This window comes from Globicephala melas, chromosome 2 (genome assembly GCF_963455315.2).
Source record: "Globicephala melas chromosome 2, mGloMel1.2, whole genome shotgun sequence".
NCBI classification, from domain to species: domain Eukaryota; kingdom Metazoa; phylum Chordata; class Mammalia; order Artiodactyla; family Delphinidae; genus Globicephala; species Globicephala melas.
This window is the reverse complement of record NC_083315.2, coordinates 95,014,326-95,033,497: the sequence shown is the minus strand read 5'-3', so window position 1 is coordinate 95,033,497 and position 19,172 is coordinate 95,014,326. Positions and strand designations below refer to the sequence as shown.

Here is a 19,172-nt window from a genome sequence, read left to right as displayed (position 1 = left end):
GTCTCTACAAATGACCCAATTTCGTTCCTTGTTATGGCTGAGTAATATTCCATTGTATAAATGTACCACATTTTCTTTATCCATTCGTCTGTCGATGGGCATTTACACTGCTTCCATGACCTGGCTATTGTAAATAGTGCTGCAATGAACACTGGGGTGCATGTGTCTTTTTGAATTATGGTTTTCTCTGGGTATATGTCCAGTAGTGGGATTGCTGGGTCATATGGTAATTCTATTTTTAGTTTTTTGAGGAACCTCCATACTGTTCTCCATAGTGGCTGTATCAATTTACATTCCTACCAACAGTGCAAGAGGGTTCCCTTTTCTCCACACCCTCTCTAGCATTTGTTGTTTGTAGATTTTCTGATGATGCCCATTCTGACTGGTGTGAGGTGATACCTCACTGTAGTTTTGATTTGCATTTCTCTAATAATGATGTTGAGCAGCTTTTCATGTGCCTCTTGGCCATCTGTATGTCTCTTCTGGGACATTGTTGTTTTAATGTGGCCAGAACATCAGCATTCCTTTGGGAAAAATTTCTTCCCCAAATTCAGTAATGTGGTTCTAGAGAGAAATGCTCCATTCTTAAATTACTCCACCCCTGTGGCCATAGTTGATTGGTTCAAGCAGTAGCCATCTACCCCAACTTGAACCAACCAAAGTTCTTCCCTGGCAATTTTTTCACTGAACTTGAGGAAAAAAATATTAAATCTCTAATGGTTAGAGATACAGGATTTGCAGTTGTTAGCGCCATATTCCCTGTCCAGGGAGGAAACAAATCTTCAGTGAAAGAAAATGATTAGCTGACAAGCAGAGAAGCAAGTCAGAGAAAGAAGAAAGAGACAGAAATACATGCTGGTGTCTCCTGATGGTGTTCTAGTCCCTAATTTCAGATGTTTCCAAGGCCTACAGGTATCTTGTACTCCTTCTGTGCTTCAGTTATATGAAATACCTGTTTTCCTTCAATAAATTCTGTAAGATAGTTCATGTTGGATTTCTGTCATTGTCCTAATATTTTGAAAAATGAGGGAATTACGTTTTGGGGTCTTATTCACTAAACGCCTATTAATATAGCTCATATTCATGTAAAATTTAAAATTACAGTACTACGTACTAGGTTCATACCTGCCTGTGTCTATTATGACAACATCCGGTAATTCTTTTGACACAGGCATTTCAACCAGATACCTCCATCTTGTATCTCCAAGATGCAATTATGCACCCTTTGGCAGTTTGCATTATTAATCTGGGAGGATGATACACTAACATTCAAGTCTATAACCTAACCCTAAACCCTAAATCCTAACCCTAACATTCTGATTATCTACTATTTTTGATTTATCTATTTTTGATTATCTACTATAATGGTATTTTGATAAAATTTTACATAAATGATTTCTTTCTACGAAGATTCCACTTCACAACAATATAGAGGATATGTATTAACTTTCATGTTGATAGAAACTGAGTCTCAGAAATGTTAAGAAACTCGCTAAGGGCAAAAAGTTCTAGCATTAGGACTAGACCTTATAATTCAATCAGGGTATTAGTCCCTTAACCTGGAAAGTCTATTTCGATTAAGGCAATCCCAGATTACTTTAACTTTTTGAGAAGTCACATGGCACTATAGGCTCATATTGAATTTAAAATCTACTAATAGCCTTTGGTATTTTTCATAAGATGGCAAGTACCCTAGTTTTTCTCCATCCAGAATATATATAAAGCAATATTATTACATTTCAGTGCAAGACATTTATTCCTATTGAAGTGCTGTCCAAGTTCTCTGCTCTTCCTTATTGATCTTCCTGAACTTTGATTTTCATCTAATGTACTTATTTCCATCAGTGTGTCTAACAAAAACATAGATTGTGTTTAAGTCTGATGAAAATGTCCAGAGCCACCCGTAAGTGTTTACACCTGCAGAACGACATCCATCCATACCCATGTCTGTATGTATACACTTTTGAGTATGATTATTAACCAGCTCTGAATTTATCTGGACCTATATGTAGCCTATATTTGCCCATCCAACATTTACTGAGCATTTACTTTGTAGCAGAGCCGTCAGTACCCCCACCCACATACTCTCAGGCCCTCCTATTATAGTGTATGCCCACCCAACTTCAACCTGCCTGAGGGCTTCCTTTGGAGGTCCTTCCCATCCCCACCTGTGTGCACGGCAGCCCAGACATGCTGGAGAAAATATGCTGGAGAATTAACACCTAGAAGCAGCCCTTAACCAATGACTGGAGGTATTTGCCATATAAATACCCCAGCTCCTTTGCCTTCGGTAGGATAGTTCTGAAGTCGTCTACCTTGATTCTAGAGTAATAACCCACTTGACAATGCACCCTTTATAAGCCGCCTTCCCAGTTTTTTCCTAGGATCGTTTTCCAAAGTAAACTATTTGTATTCAAATCCTTGTCTCAGGATCTGCTTCTGAGGAAACCTACCTAAGACAAACATTTAGAGACTTCCGGGAAGATGGCGGAAGAGTAAGACGCGGAGATCACGTTCCTCCCCACAGATACACCAGAAATACATCTACGCGTGGAACAACTCCTACAGAGCATCTACTGAACGCTGGCAGAAGACCTCAGACCTCCCAAAAGGCAAGAACCCCCCCACGTACCTGGGTAGGGCAAAAGAAAAAACTAAACAGAGACAAAAGGATAGGGACGGGTCCTGCACCAGCGGGAGAGAGCTGTGAAGGAGGAAAAGTGTCCACACACTAGGAAGCCCCTTCGCGGGTGGAGACTTCGGGAGGCGGAGTGGGGGAGCTTGGGAGCCGCGGAGGAGAGCACAGCAACAGGGGTGCGGAGGGCAAAGCGGCCAGATTCCAGCGCAGAGGATCGGGCCGACCGGAACTTGCCAGCCGAGAGGCTTGTCTGCTCGCCCGCCGGGGCGGGCGGGACTGGGAGCTGAGGCTCCGGCTTTTGTCGGAGCGCCGGGAGAGGACTGAGGTTGGCGGTGTGAACACAGCCTGCGGGGCGTTGGTGCACCGCGGCTGGCCGGGAGAGAGTCCGGGGAGAAGTCTGGAACTGCCGAAGAGGCAAGAGACTTTTACGTCCCTCTTTGTTTCCTGGTGCACGAGGAGAGGGGATTAAGAACGCTGCTTGAGAGAGCTCCAGGGACGGGCGCGAGCCGCGGCTAGGGGTGCGGAGCCCAGAGACGGACGTGGCTAGGGCCGCCCAGAGCGGCTAGGGCCGCTGCTGCCGCCACCGGGAGGCCTGTGTGCGAACACAGGTCACTGGCCACGCGCCCTTCCGGGGAGCCTGTGCAGCCCGCCACTGCTGGGGTCCCGGGATCCAGGGACAACTCCCCCGGGAGAACGCACAGGCGCGCCTCAGGCTGCAACGTCTCGCCGGCCTCTGCAGCCGCAGGCCCACCCCACACTCCGTGCCCCTCCCTACCCCCGGGCCTGAGTGAGCCAGAGCCTCCGAATCAGCGGCTCCTTTAACCCCGTCCTGTCTGAGCAAAGAACAGACGCCCTCCGGCGACCTACACGCACAGGCGGGGCTAAATCCAAAGCTGAGCCCTGGGAGCTGTGAGAACAAAGAAGAGAAAGGGAAATCTCTCCCAGCAGCCTCAGAAGCAGCGGATTAAATCTCCACAATCAACTTGATGTACCCTGCATCTGTGGAATACATGAATAGACAACGAATCACCCCAAATTAAGGAGCCCTGTGGATGAAAGGCTCTTGGGGCTGCAGCCAGGAGTCAGTGCTGTGCCTCTGAGGTGGGAGAGCCAATTTCAGGACACTGATCCACAAGAGACCTCCCAGCTGCACATAATATCAAACAGCAAAAATTTCCGAGAGATCTCCATCTCAACGCCAGCACCCAGCTTCACTCAACGACCAGCAAGCTACAGTGCTGGACATCCTATGCCAAACAACTAGCAAGACAGGAACACAACCCCACCCATTAGCAGAGAGGCGGCCCAAAATCATAATAAGTCTACAGACACCCCAAAACACACCACCAGACGTGGACCTGCACACCAGAAAGACAAGATCTAGCCTCATCCACCAGAACACAGGCACTAGTACCCTCCACCAGGAAGCCTACACAACCCACTGAACCAACCTTAGCCACTGGGGACAGACACAAAAAACAACAGGAACTACGAACCTTCAGCCTGCAAAAAAGGAGACCCCAAACACAGTAAGATAAGCAAAATGAAAAGACAGAAAAACACACCGCAGATGAAGGAGCAAGATAAAAACCCATCAGACCTAACAAATGAAGAGGAAATAGGTAGTCTACCTGAAAAAGAATTCAGAATAATGATAGTAAGGTTGATCCGAAATCTTGGAGATAGAATGGACAATAGAATGGACAAAATGCAAGAATCAGTTAACAAGGACCTAGAAGAACTAAAGATGAAACAAGCAACGATGAACAACACAATAAATGAAATTAAAAGTACTCTAGATGGGATCAATAGCAGAATAACTGAGGCAGAAGAACGGATAAGTGACCTGGAAGATAAAATAGTGGAAATAACTACTGCAGAGCAGAATAAAGAAAAAAGAATGAAAAGAACTGAGGACAGTCTCAGAGACCTCTGGGACAACATTAAACGTACCAACATTCGAATTATAGGGGTTCCAGAAGAAGAAGAGAAAAAGAAAGGGACTGAGAAAATATTTGAAGAGATTATAGTTGAAAACTTCCCTAATATGGGAAAGGAAATAGTTAATCAAGTCCAGGAAGCACAGAGAGTCCCATACAGGATAAATCCAAGGAGAAATACGCCAAGACACATATTAATCAAACTGTCAAAAATTAAATACAAAGAAAACATATTAAAAGCAGCAATGGAAAAACAACAAATAACACACAAGGGAATCCACATAAGGTTAACAGCTGATCTTTCAGCAGAAACTCTGCAAGCCAGAAGGGAGTGGCAGGACATATTGAAAGTGTTGAAGGAGAAAAACCTGCAACCAAGATTACTCTACCCAGCAAGGATCTCATTCAGATTTGATGGAGAAATTAAAACCTTTAGAGACAAGCAAAAGCTGAGAGAGTTCAGCACCACCAAACCAGCTCTACAACAACTGCTAAAGGAACTTCTCTAGGCAAGAAACACAAAAGAAGGAAAAGACCTACAATAACAAACCCAAAACAATTAAGAAAATGGGAATGGGAACACACATATCGATAATTACCTTAAATGTAAATGGACTAAATGCTCCCACCAAAAGACACAGATTGGCTGAATGGATACAAAATTCACAAGCAGCTCATGCAGTTCAATGTCAGAAAAACAAACAACCCAATCCAATAAATAGACCTAAATAGACCTAAATAGACATTTCTCCAAAGAAGATATACAGATTGCCAACAAATATATGAAAGAATCTGCAACATCATTAATCATTAGAGAAATGCAAATCACCACTACAATTAGATATCATCTCACACTGGTCAGAATGGGCATCATCAAAATATCTAGAAACAAAAAATGCTGGAGAGGGTGTGGAGAAAAGGGAACCCTCTTGCACTGTTGGTGGGAATGTAAATTGATACAGCCACTATGGAGAACAGTATGGAGGTTTCTTAAAAAACTAAATATAGAACTACCATAGGACCCAACAATCCCACTACTGGGCATATACCCTAAGAAAACCATAATTCAGAAAGAGTCATGTACCAAAATGTTCATTGCAGCTCTATTTACAATAGGCCGGAGATGGAAAAAACCTAAGTGTCCATCATCAGATGAATGGGTAAAGAAGATGTGGCACATATATACAATGGAATATTACTCAGCCATAAAAGAAACAAAATTGAGTTATTTGTAGTGAGGTCGATGGACCTAGAGTGTGTCATACAGAGTGAAGTAAATCAGAAAGAGAAAAAGAAATACTGTATGCTAACACATATATGTGGACTCTAAGGGGGAAAAAAAAAAAAAAGGTCATGAAGAACCTAGGAGCAAGACAGTAATAAAGACACAGACCTACTAAAGAATGGACTTGAGGATATGGGGAGGGGGAAGGGTAAGCTGGGACGAAATGAGAGAGTGGCATGGACATATATACACTACCAAACGTAAAATAGATAGCTAGTGGGAAGCAGCCGCATAGCACAGGGAGATCAGCTCGTTGGTTTGACTAACTAGAGGGGTGGGATAGGGAGGGTTGGAGGGAGGGAGACGCAAGAGGGAAGAGATATGGGAACATATGTATATGTATAACTGATTCACTTTGTTATAAAGCAGAAACTAACACACCATTGTAAAGCAATTATACTCCAATAAAGATGTTAAAAAAAAAAAAAAAAAAAAAAAGACAAACATTTAATTTTCACCCAAACTAAAATGACCTTTAAAACCTTTCACCATTATTATCTGTTTTGCAGATGAGAAAACTGCAGTAAAATAACTTGCCTAAGGGCAACATTTGGTAAATGGCAGAGTCAGGAGTGGATTCCAAAGACTACCATGCTGTGTGGCCTCCCATGGCCTCCTCTGTAATCTGCTCACTGCCTTCTTTGGATCAGGCTCTACCAAGACCATGGCATTTCCCTAATCAAAACTCTGTGTGTGTGTGTGTGTGTGTGTGTGTGTGTGTGTGTGTGTGTGTGTGTGTGTGTGTGTGTGTGTGTGTGTGTGTGTGTGTGTGAGAGAGAGAGAGAGAGAGAGAGAGAGAGAGAGAAGGAGGGAAGGAGGGAAGGAGGGAGGGAAGGAGGGAGGGAGGGAGGGAGGGAGGGGGAGAGGTGGGGTGGGGAGGAGAGTATTACATTCTCTCAGTCACTTAACTCCAAGTCCTGCCTCTGATAGTAGGGTTGAAGATTAAAGTCTGCAGTTTGTTTTGTTTTGTTTTGGTCTTTCTGGATACCGGGAGTTCAACATCTCAGTGCTGAAGCAGGGAGTGGGCTGAATGTGATGTGGGGTGTCAAGTACAGGACACGAATAAGGTATTTCAGTGCTGTGCAACCAAAGTACCCTATGTTTATTCTTGACTTTCCTCTTCCCTCTTTAAGACAGACATAGCACTCTGTTTCATAACCCAAGAAAATTAGACTAGATTCCTTTGAATTTTCTGGAATTCGTAATCATCTATTTTTCTTAGGTTTGAGAATACTTTCTTTTTAAGATCTCAATAGGGAAAATTATAAGCATATACCATAGTAGGCAAAAACAATGTAAGGGACCTCTATGGACCTATCTGGCTTCAACAATGATCAGAACATGGCCAATTCATCTATACTCCGCTCACTTTTCCCTCCCATATTATTTAAAAGCAAATACCAAACATGGTATTTCATCAGTAACTATTTCAGTATGTATTTTAAAAAATAAGAACTCCTAAGAAAAAGAAAACCCAATGCATCATTAACATGCCTCAAATAAAATCGATAGTAATTCCTTAATATCATTAAATATCCATTCAGCATACAAATTTCCAAGTACATATAATTATATAATAATTATGAATATGTGTGTGTGTACATTTAGAAAAAAGGTTAACATGTTATGACTGGTTGAAATGTCCCTTAAATCTCTTTTAGTCCAGAGAATCCTCCTCTATCTTTCTTGCAATTTTCAGGGCACACTTTCTCAGTTAACTGAAGCTAAGTCCATCTCGGGCAGATGTTGGTGGTTGCTGACCAGGTAACAGGACTCTGAGCCACTGAGGGCAGAGACGGTGGGGGAACCACAGGCACAGTAATTGTGGGGAATAGGTCCTTCCGGGTTAATTTAAAGCAGTGCCAAACAGTCAGGTGGACCCCAGTCACCACACACTCAGCTCATCCTTGGCAATAACTGAAGACAAAGTCCAGCAGCCAGGAGTGTGACAACTACAGCTGTCTTCTGGAAAGCAACACATCAGAAGCCTGAGTGACTCACTGTGTGTCTTGAACTACCTGGGAGTGGAGGGAAATGGTGAACCCACCAAAGGAGGTTTGGGTGGAGTAAATCTGGAACCCAGGATGCAAGTGAGCTGGGGAGGAAGAAGGGGGGAAGGGAGCATGAAAACTTCCCTATGCACCTGGCATTAAATAAGTGAATGCAAAATTAACCAAAAGGATTAACTGCTCACCAGACTTAAGGATGCTCTGTAGGCTGTAACTACATTCTAACAAGATAGACTCATAAATCATAATGCTGGGACATTTCTTGGCTTCCTAAATGTCCTGGGTGCCTCCTTTAAATGGGGTTCTTCACAAGATGACAAAAACAAGTCCTGGGGGAACAGCGGTTCACAGACATCCGTGAAGGGAAGCCAGCCAAAGCTACCTTTGCTCCCCTACCCCAGAAATTCCCAAGTGACTTCATCCTTGACTGCCTTACTACTCCGGTTACTCCACTCTCTCCTTCACTCTAAAACTGCCAGTCTCTGCTTCCCCTCCCCCCTCAAGAACAGTACCTCTGGTCCCTACTCCCTTTGTTCATTTCAACTAATTGCTGGTGTCCCTCTAATCCAAGCTCCATCCTGGCAGCATCTTCTGCCTGAAGATTTTAATAAGAACCTCAGCAGTCTCTCCAGGGCCCTTGACCACTCTTTGGAAAAAACCAAAGCAGACAACATGTCCTCCCTCACAGCACTGCCCACCATCTCCGCAGAAGAATCACAAACCTACCAAACTGTAGCATCTTTGTGCTTCTGCTACGTATCTTTCCCAGTTGCTACTTCTTAAGATTCTCTTAGAAAGTTAACAGAGACAGAAGATTTTTCCACTGTTTCTGTTTCCCTTCAGCAAAACCCTGCTGACTTTCCCTATACATAAAAGAAAAAAAAAAAACAACTCACCTCTAGACTTTTAAGTTAATGGGAGCATTTTTTGTTTCCTTCATTTATTACAACTATAATCAGTCATGTTTATCATAATTCACATTTAGCATTGGAAAGAAATGAGTAACTACTTTTCTTTTCTTGTAATGTTTTTAAGTCCTCATTAGAATCATTTTAGTTGCCAAGCAACCTTCACTTTTATGCCTCATATGTGAAGAGATTAGGCCAGAATTATTTTTTTAAAATCAATTTTAGGATGGAATAGCAACTTTGTGTGCTAGCACACCTCTTTATAAATGCTAATACTGATTTTAAGATCATAATTGTTTAAAATGTGAATTATGAAAAGCAAAGAGGTAATTGTAGTCAATCTACCATAAATAAGTTAATATGACTGCAGTACCTAAACACGCATAGAAGAGAATCTAGTATACCCAACTGTGTCGACAGTGCTTATCTTGCTTTTGGTGGTAGAATGGATGAATGCAATTTTCTTCTTTTTGCTAGTCTGTATTTTATAAGCTTTCTATAGTGAACATAAATAATTTAAAAAGTTATTAAAATGTTAGCAATTATACTCCAATAAAGATGTTTAAAAAAAAGTTATTAAAATTTAAAAAGTAAGACAGGAGAGCTGAGTTACAATTAGATCTTTGTAAATACAAATATGAGAAGATGGATGTTAGCTGAACTTATTGTGGTAATCATTTCATGATATATGTCAATCAAACCATTATGCTGTACACCTTAAACTTATACAGTGATGTATGTCAATTATGTCTCAAAAAAAAAAACTGGAAAAAAAGTAAGTGTGTGAGCTGAGTTATAGTTAGATCTTTGTAAATACAAGAACTTATAAAGTAGTGGGAATTAAATGAGAATATGTATATAAAAATATTAATATAAACACTGTGCTGTTCATAGTAAATACTCAAAAGGTAACTATTACTAGAAAAAATTTTAAAGTCTACGTACGTGGTATTTTTATGTTATGTACATTTTACCACAATAAAAAAGTCTATGTAAGTACAATATAGATTCAGTCTATACTAATAATTTAGGGAAAAAATCTATTTAAATCTGGTTGGACTTTTAAGTCTTCACCCTAAGGATACTGGCTCTTCTAATAATCAAAAGTACTTGCTTTAAAAAAAGACAAATTCCCAAAGGACTTACAAGTTCACAGTCAACATCATGATTGAGACCCCATTACGCCTTCTCCCAGACATTTTCAGTCTCAGAAATCATTTCAGGAGTCTGACAGTGAGGGGAAATTGAGGCTCTGAGTTACAAAGTGACAGTCCAAGTGCTCTGGGTTTAAGCCAATGACAACCTCAAAAACAAGACTGAAGGCGTCTTTTTTTTTTTTCCAGCAAAAACTGTTGACAAAGTTTTTCTGATCATCCACAATAGTGGAATATGGAATTATATCATACGATAGATTTAACAAAACTTTTATTAAAATGACGATGGAATAGTCACAAAGTCTTTGGAATAGGGATTCTTTTTTCAAGTTCAGAGTTAATAAAGGAAAAGATAAAGAAAACATGAAAAATTTAACTATATAAAAATGTAATATTTCATTAATGTCCCCAAAACAACATAAAAACTGAAACGAGAGTGAGGAAAAAAAATGCCTGTAGCAAATGCCAATCAAAGAGTTAACAGGCTTTTTTTTTTTTAACCATAAAAAGCTTTCATAACCTCTAATAATAAAAACATTAAACAAGTGATAAATAGGCAAAGATATGGACAGCTCACAAAGTTAGAAATATAGTTAGCAAACAAACTTATGAAAACACACTCAACAAAAGCTTGGTTTTATGTATCAATAGTGCCTGTTACCAGATAGAGAGAAATGAAGGCAAACGATTAAACAGATGGAATCAGAAACGAAGAGAGACAGCGTATAACGTTAGCATTTATGAAGAACAGAAGTCACAAAATTGAGGTTTAGTTGATCAGAAATAAGGGAAATTTTTAGAGGAGGTAAATTAAAAAAACAAAAACAAAAACACAGAATAACTTCGACTCCAAAATGAGAATCTCTCAGTCTTAAATTTCCACTGTGACATTTTTTTTCTTTTTACTGTTACATAAGTTTCAGGTGTACAACACTATAATTCAATATTTGTATATACACTACACAGTGATCACCCCCAAAACTCTACTTACCATCTGTCACCATACAATTGACCCTCTTCACCCCTTTCACCCACCCCCCCGGCCCCCTTCCCCTCTTGTGACCACAGATCTGACACTTCAAAAAAATTTCTCAACTTCACTGACATGTGACTCCTTATTGGTAAGAGATATGGTTCCTTTTCTTTGAAGAACACATGGGGAGTTGTTTATAAGATACTTAGATGAAAGTAGCAAAACAACGGCAAATAATACTTTCCCCTAAACAGGTAACACAGAGTAAAATTTCCAGTTTTCAGCTTCCCGCCTTTGCCCTTTGCCATGTAAGCATCCTCTGTAGCTGGGGGAAGGTGCTGGTAAAAGCTTAACGATGGCCTCTCCAGGGGTGGGGTCGAGACAAACCCGATTGGTAGTGTTTGCCCATTTCCCTGGAATAAATACTCCCAACACAGGGAACGTCAAGCTCCTGGTGTGACTTTCACGGACCACGGAGCTGGGAAGAGACGCAGCTATCTCCACACCACTATGTGTATATGTATGATACGTATGTGCTATACGTGTATAGCATATCACTATATAGCATCTGTACCATACAGACACAGTGGCCATCTCAAGAAGATGGATGACAGTAAAATGTGGTAATACACTAGGAAATGATGAGTTTTGAGGGTTTATTTTTATTTTTAATATAACTGTAAGTTTATATAATTTAATTTTTATTGATGCCTGTATTTAGCAATTGGCCTGCTAAACTCCTGATAACGTAACAACCTGCTCTCACAGAGTAAGACTTTCAAGATTGTGACAGCATCCCGTCAAGTGTGGTGCCCTGTGCATCTGCGTAGGACGTGCGTAGCTGACCCTGCTTCTTCTCTCGCTCTTTCCCTGCTGTCTTCCTCATAACTGCTCTAGGACAACCCCAACTAGCTGGTAGCCCAAACTACCTGCAGACCAAGGCACCAAGTCCAGCAGCTGTCACAGCTCCAGGCAGAAGCAGGCAGGTCCTACCAACAGGAGGTGGGCCAGGGGTGGGTCTGCACTTCAGATAACCTTCCCTGGTGGTCTCACTGCCAACCACAGCCAACAAGCGAACACACCATTTTTGCTTTCACGTTATTTCCTAATGTGTTTCCATCACGGACTTAACAACTGTCATGTCAATATAGGGCCTTAAAAAGTCTGCTGCAAAAGCAGCACTTTTGAAGAAGTGCTCAGAGGAGCACCTCTCCAGTTCCCTCAGCTAAGCCACTACTTCTGGGTCTCTGACCCACGGGGAACTGGCATACACTAGGGAGCCAGGTCCCCAGCATCACACGAAACGGGTCTGAGTGTGGCTTAAAGGTGGAAATGCGCATTGGGAATGCTGCCTTTGAGTGCAAGGAACCAAATCATAGTAATAATAGACCACCACTTTCCGTTTATTTCCACGGCCAAAAGACTGACAGGCGGGAAGTTTTCAAAAGAGTTCCTGCATTTGAAAAGGGATAGAAATACAGGAAAATCTGGGCTTCCCCGGTGGCGCAGTGGTTGAGAGTCCGCCTGCCGATGCAGGGGACACGGGTTCGTGCCCCGGTCTGTGAAGATCCCACATGCCGCGGAGCGGCTGGGCCCGTGAGCCATGGCCGCTGAGCCTGCGCGTCCAGAGCCTGTGCTACACAATGGGAGAGGCCACAACAGTGAGAGGCCTGCGTACCGCAAAAAAAAAAAAAAAAAAAAAAATACAGGAAAATCTGACAGCAGTGGGACCAGAGTTGCAAACCTGCTCAAAGGCAGGCCTCTCTCTAGTTAGATCTGGACTGATTGCTTTAGAGATGGCCAGGACACTGGCTTCGCCTCATGATTGTCTAGTTCATATAGTTGAAAACCTATTTGCTCTATCGTTTTTCAAAGGATTTGTATTCTTTAAGTTTTCCGTGTTTCCCTAGAAAGCCTGAGAAAATGCTCTGGGATGTCCAAGAAGCAAGTGTGCTATAGGATGGTATTTCTCAAAATCAGTTTGTGGGGTCACCTCCTTCAAAACCACGACTGAATGAAAAGCTCTGGAGTTGACCCTCAGGAACCTGAAAGTTGAACACACCCCACAATGATGACTATTCATGCTGAAGCTGGAGAACCTCTGGTAGAGTGGAGAGAACAGGAGTGTCAGAGTTCAGATCTCAGCGGTTCTCCCACTAATGAGTTTGGCTACTTTCCACAGGTTACTAACATTCCTGAGCTTCAATTACCTGTTAATTAAAAGAGCAAAATAATATCCACCTCACAGAGTTGTTGTGAAGATGAATGGGGCCAATTCAGGTAAAGGCCCAGCCCGCCAGGCCTAAGAAAGGAGGAGATGGGAAATTCCCTCTAGTCACTGTACCTCACACCTAGAGAGGGCAGACATGCCAGCCTATCACAGATGCAGCAAGGAGGCTCCTTGCCAATATACAGCATCCCAGTCAGAGAGTACGAATTCACTCCAGAGGGCTAAGAACAGCTATGCCCGGGAGCTGCTCTGATGCCCAGGGGCCTCAGGACGTGGGTGCCCAAAGGACCATCCTATACATATGATATCTTGCAACCGTGACTCCCAGAGATGGGAGATGCCACTGAGGAGGCTGCTGGGACAGCTGTGGTCTTCTTCCCAAAGAGCCTGTCTTCACAATGGCCAGCTTTCCTGTCCCTACACTTGGCTTTGTTCCTTGGAGTTGCTGGTTCCTGGGTCCGACCACCCTCAACATCATGGCCCTTGGCGCCTGGTCTTGTGCTTTTGTTGCCTCTGGGCACTCGGCTTTGGTGCACAGACTAAGTTGCAGAGGGGTGAGGAACACTGAATCTTCCCTCTGCCACGGAGGGAACAACAGTCCCAACGAGTGTGTGTTTGCCTTTTTTGGATCTAACTTTAAAAATAGATGTAGTGTTTTACCCTTAATAAGCTGAGGTCTATACAATGCTTTTAACATCCAACTGCAGGAAATACATCTATTAGTGGTACGGGAAATATACGTATTAGTCTGGAGGTTTCTTTCGTTTGGGAGATACAATGAACACACTAATTTAAATTAACTCAGAATTTGTTTGAGAATTCCAAGCAGATATCTGGTATACAGATGGGGGCCAATAAATGTTTCCTACATTGAATGGAGTTTAATTTCTAATCTGGGAGACACCAGGCCTGCAGACTGTGGGCACAGAGTGCAGACTTGTCCTGTGGGGCATGCAGGTCCCCCCGAGTGAAGGGAGCTTGCCCTAGGAGAAGGACCTAAGCATGGCCCAGCTCAGCTTTCCAGAGGCTTCTGGGAGCGTGTTTTCTCTTTAGACTGGGCTGGGGGGCTGGGGGCATGAGGCAAGTTGTTTCAGTTCTCACAGGCTCCACTTATCGTCTCCTCTGTCCATAGAGACACTAATACCTGCCCTATTTCAGGGTTGTTTTGAGTTTCAAAGAAAATGGATACATATAGCCCTCCAAGGAAGAAATAAACAACACACCGTAAATAAGACACTAGCTAAGCTGCGTTTCCTTTCTCGCTGTCGGGTAAGACAAAGATGTGGAGTTTCTTCCCACACTCGACCTGGGAGCAGGAGAGCTGCGTGCTGAGGGTCCCTTGCTGGGACATGTCTGCAGTTTACTTTCTGAGGCTGTCAGAAGTTGTCTTGCATTCAGAGGGGGCCAGAATTGGGACATCTGAAGCCTTCCATTCGGCCCTCGAAGCTGGCAGCCCTCTTACAAAGTGAACACGTTATAAAAAGCCCGGATGATCTCATAGGTCTTTCCTACCTCTGAAACAGATGGTGTGATTCACACACATTTGACATCAACGTACCCGTGTTGTGATGATTTGCCTCATTATGCTCAGTGGAAGAGTGGATTAATGAGCAATGATATGGTGACAATGTAAAGCATGACCTCTGATTAAAACAGAAGGTGCGAGTGGGTTGTTTCATGGTGAAAGCAACACACTATGACTCAAGGCTCTGAATTTCTAATCAGAGATCTGTAACCTTGTATGTGGCGTCGGGAGGCTTGCTACAGGCCTTAATTTGTACGTGCCGGCCACCCATGCCTAACAGCCTTGTAATAAGTCCTTCCTCTGAAATGAATGGTTAATAATACTAAAGAGAGAGCCATCGGTAAAGACTGCCAAATGCCCAGGATGCCTTAGACAGTAGTCAGACTATTAGCTGGAGCTGCTAGAAAAATGCAAATCCCACACTGCTTTTGCCCTTCCGGTCAACCATCTACCCAGGCCAGTGCTATCCCATGGACTTTCTGCAAAGAAGGGAGTATTTTCTACTTACTCTGTCCAGCAGCAGGTACCACTTGTGGCTATTGAGCACTTGAACTATGGCTGGTGAAGCTTAGGAACTAAATTTTACATTTCATTTAATTTTAATTAAGCAAAATGTCTACATAAATAGCCACAGGTGGGTAGTGGCTGCCATACTGGTCAGCACAGCTGTAGCCAGTTCAAACCTCTTCAAGGCATCTGCATCAAGGTGAGGTTGAGACAGTAGTAAAAAGTAGATGGACTAATTAGTCAGTCTTTGTGTTCAAAAGAGGTTTTATTTCTCCCTTTTTTTTTTTCAAGTTGTTGGGAGGAGTGGCTGAAACCTGAGTCTGAAGGGAGAGATGACCCCCCCCCGCACCACTCCCCCTGATAAAAAAAACTTTCCCCACACTTTGGTAGTGCTATTTCCCTCACTTTCCATGGGTATTCAAATGAGAAGACTTCTAAACTCATGAGCAAAAAACTAAGCTCGATTGTTTTACTCTAAAGCAAAAACTCTTCTTTACGAACCAGAGAAAATAACCAGTAAGGTAAGTTTCAAGAGAAGCATCAGCCTCGCGTTACTGTTCTCGGATCACGTCTGAGGAAACCTCCAGAAGCACAAGCAATGTCCTACCGTGGATAGCTGCCTGTCACGATCCAGCTTTGGCTCCCCGGCCCCCAGCTCTAGCTCCACACCCCTGCCCCACTAGACACGTCCACTGATTCGCAGACAATTCGCAGACAAAAGGGTCATCTCCCATTCCCTCCAGACGTAGGGTGTCTTTTCTTTTTTGCCTCTTTCATGTAAATTCTGTGGCAGGAAACCCTGCAGGACCTCAGGTGCAAACCCTTGGCTCTGATGGCTCCTTGCTGCCTTCTGGCAGCATTCCCACGCCCTGCATGAGAGGGGTTTGAACAGACCGCCGCTGCTCTCCCTAGTCTACGCCCTCACCTTTGGTGTGAACTCGCTCAGAGTCTACATGGTTTAAAGAATTTATTCTTCCTGCACACCTTACCTTAACATTGCCCTGGCTTTGGTACATTTTTTCTTTCCCCGAACGGTGCATTCCTCAGGTATTCTAAGCTTGAATAATGGAATAGAGGTTCGGTCACTGTAATTCTCTCATGCAATGCCCAGCCAAGTGTCAGATGCAATTAGGGGCTACTGAGACTTCATGATAATGGATAAAAGACTGTTAGACTCAATGGCTTTTTTTTAAAAATAGCTTTGGGATTTTAAGGTACTTTTCAGTTCAACATAATTCGAAACAGTATCTTTAGCCCTGCTAGGATTCACTGAGGGGAGTGGGTCAGGCTTGGTCATTTTTTATTTCGCAGGACCTCAGAATCGGTCATGTATTTTTCAGGTTGAGGTCATGATGATTTGAAGGTTAGGGCAACAGCCTTGAACTGAGTGGGCAGCTAAATGACTGGCAGGGGAGGAAGAAAGATGGCATGATAAAACTATTGTTGGACCTTGTTTTCTCAACAGTGAAATGGAAAGAGAATAAAAATGCTTATTCATGAAATAGTCACAGTGCCCTGCTAAAGACCAGTAAATAAGACTATCACGACTGTATGAGGAACTTTGCAGCTTATCAAGTCGGGAACCAGGTGAAAGTAAAGTGCATAATGAATAATGGCTCGTTACAGCCATGCTTCCACCCATCCCCCCATCTTCTAGCTTATCTCCTTGCATGGATATTTTCCACAGAGATTATTTTGAAATAGAAAACCATTCATTCTGCTCCCAAATTCATCCCAGCTGAAAGACTAAAGTGTAACTAAATAGAAATTTAATTAAAATTTAATGCTAAACTAGTAAAAATACTCCCTCTTTTCCAAGTTAAAAAAAATCGATAATAAACAAGAAAGCAGTGATTCTCAAAGTGAGGTTCTCGGAGCAGCTGCAGCAGCATCACCCGGGAAAATGACAGAAATGTAAATTCTCGGGCCCTACCCCAGACCTGCTAGAGCAGCCAGCCTGCGGGTGGGGCCCAGCAATCTGTTTTACAAAAAACCTCTGTGTGATTTCGCAGAACATTTGAGAACCGCTGCTTTAAACCAAATGGTGGAATCACCAAAACTATTCTTTTTTTTTTAACATCTTTATTGGAGTATAATTGTTTTACAGTGGTGTGTTAACTTCTGCTGTATAACAAAGTGAATCAGCTATACATATACATATATCCCCCCAAAAACTATTCAATGTTTTGCTAAATTGTACTAAATGAGAATCTCCAAAATGTCAGTTTTTTCTGAATTCTACAAATAAGGTTTGACTGAGCACTAAACAGGTCCAGCCAATGAATAATCCCTAGCTCTGAGCTCTAACAGCCCGGCATGTTGTGCTACCTGGGATCTGACCAAGCCTCCCCTATACTCCCTGGGAGGCACCAGGGCAGGGCCGGCTGGTGGTGCTTCTGTGCTGAGACACACATGCTCATCTGCTTCCGGTGGGAGATGGAGGAGTACTAAAGGGGCAAGGAGGGGGACCGGTGATATTGAAACTTTATGAATCTTCCATCATTTCTTTTTGGGAACGGGAACAAACACTTAGTACTTTTCAATCACTACTTCACATATAACAATCAAAAGAAAGACAGTGCCTACAAAATTTAAAAAAAAAAGGGCATCTTTGTTGATAATTGCTTGTCAGCTGCGCTAAGTTGCTCATCCCTCACTGTGAGTACGGGTGATGACAGAGTGCACGCCCAGATAACTCCCTGCCCCTGTGTCTGTCTGCTCATTTTATAGATCCTCAATCCTCAATCACACTGCTCATTTGCCAGTACCTTTCAGGCACAGACATCTGGCTTTGCCTGGTCCTTTCCTATTGCTCCACAACCACCCTCAAGATTGTGAGGGGAATTATTAAGACTTTATTTTCCAAATGATCCAAAGGCTTTCGAATTTCTATTTGATAACAGCGTTTGCTCACGTAACCTAGTCTTCGTGTGCCCCAAGAACACAAGGACAGAAAAGCACCAGATGTACCACTGCATTTTATCATATTTTTCATCACAAGAAAAACCTCCATCGTGAGAAAATTGGAAATGCAAACTCTCTTCAGTAACTTTTCTTGCTTTAAATCGCGCTTCTCATCACGACCTATTACACCCACATAGTCATGTGCCATAGGCACTGCACAGTCTCCAACATTTCAAAGGCTCAAAAGCTATTTTTAAACCCCAAATGCAATCTAGGTTGCTATTCTATAACGCACTTTTTAAGGAAGAACAAAGTAAGAGAGCGATTTTTATGCATGTGGGCAGTTCGCCAACTCACCGAAAGATTGAACACAGCTGTCGATGAGATCGTCCAGGCTGGCTCCTTTGGCTAAATGTCCCAGAGACACCATCATTCGGAACTGGGTGATCTGGGCCAGGCTGGGATGGGAGGGGAGGGGGCTGCTGGAGGGCTTCCCCTCTAGTCTTGCTTTAGGGGCTGCTCTGCAGCCATGAGAAGGTTTCCTGGGGAAAGAGAAAAGGCAGGGAGAGTAGAGCAGCCAGAGGACGACCACACTGACAGCTCTGCGCTCTGCAGGCAGATTGAAGAGGAAAGGAGTAGAGATACGACAATTAATCCCGGGAGTTGGGCTGATAAGACATACCCCTCCCACTTGGTAAGGGCACCAAACGGACTGGTTAGCTGTTAAAGAGACATCTCTCACACTAATAGCAAGGTGAGACTTCAGGTTGCAAACAGGGCTCCTCAGCCTGGGGTTAGGATTGCTTTGGCCTGCTTTCTCCAGCTCCTGAAAGGAAGAGGCAGACGCAAGACTATTCTTGGCAGTTTTTAGCTCCTAGCAATACATTTTTATTTTAGCCCTGAGACCACTGACTTGGGTCTTAAGAATTATTTAAGTTTGGTCTCATCTTCAGCTAAATTCATTCGTCTTGAGCAACATCAGAGTTACTGTAGAAAGTCAGGTGGCCTCAGAAACATCTTTAAGGATTTTGGGGGAGAAGGCAAAGACCGAGGACCCGTGTGCAGGGGGTGAGGGTTATGGCGGTGGTGATTAGATGTT

At 43.0% G+C, this 19,172-nt stretch overlaps 1 protein-coding gene across 2 annotated transcripts in view; it reads right to left on the bottom strand.

Moving 5' to 3' along the window:
• Window positions 1-19,172, bottom strand: part of RASGRP1 (RAS guanyl releasing protein 1) — a 93,938-nt gene that overhangs the window by 70,539 nt on the left and 4,227 nt on the right. The window contains exon 2 of one of the 2 annotated variants that reach the window (XM_030843087.2): window positions 18,431-18,615. In XM_030843087.2, the coding sequence (XP_030698947.1) occupies window positions 18,431-18,615 (185 nt within the window). Of the gene's footprint in view, window positions 1-18,430; window positions 18,616-19,172 lie in introns of those variants that run through there. The other variant, XM_070044934.1, reaches the window with a different exon arrangement.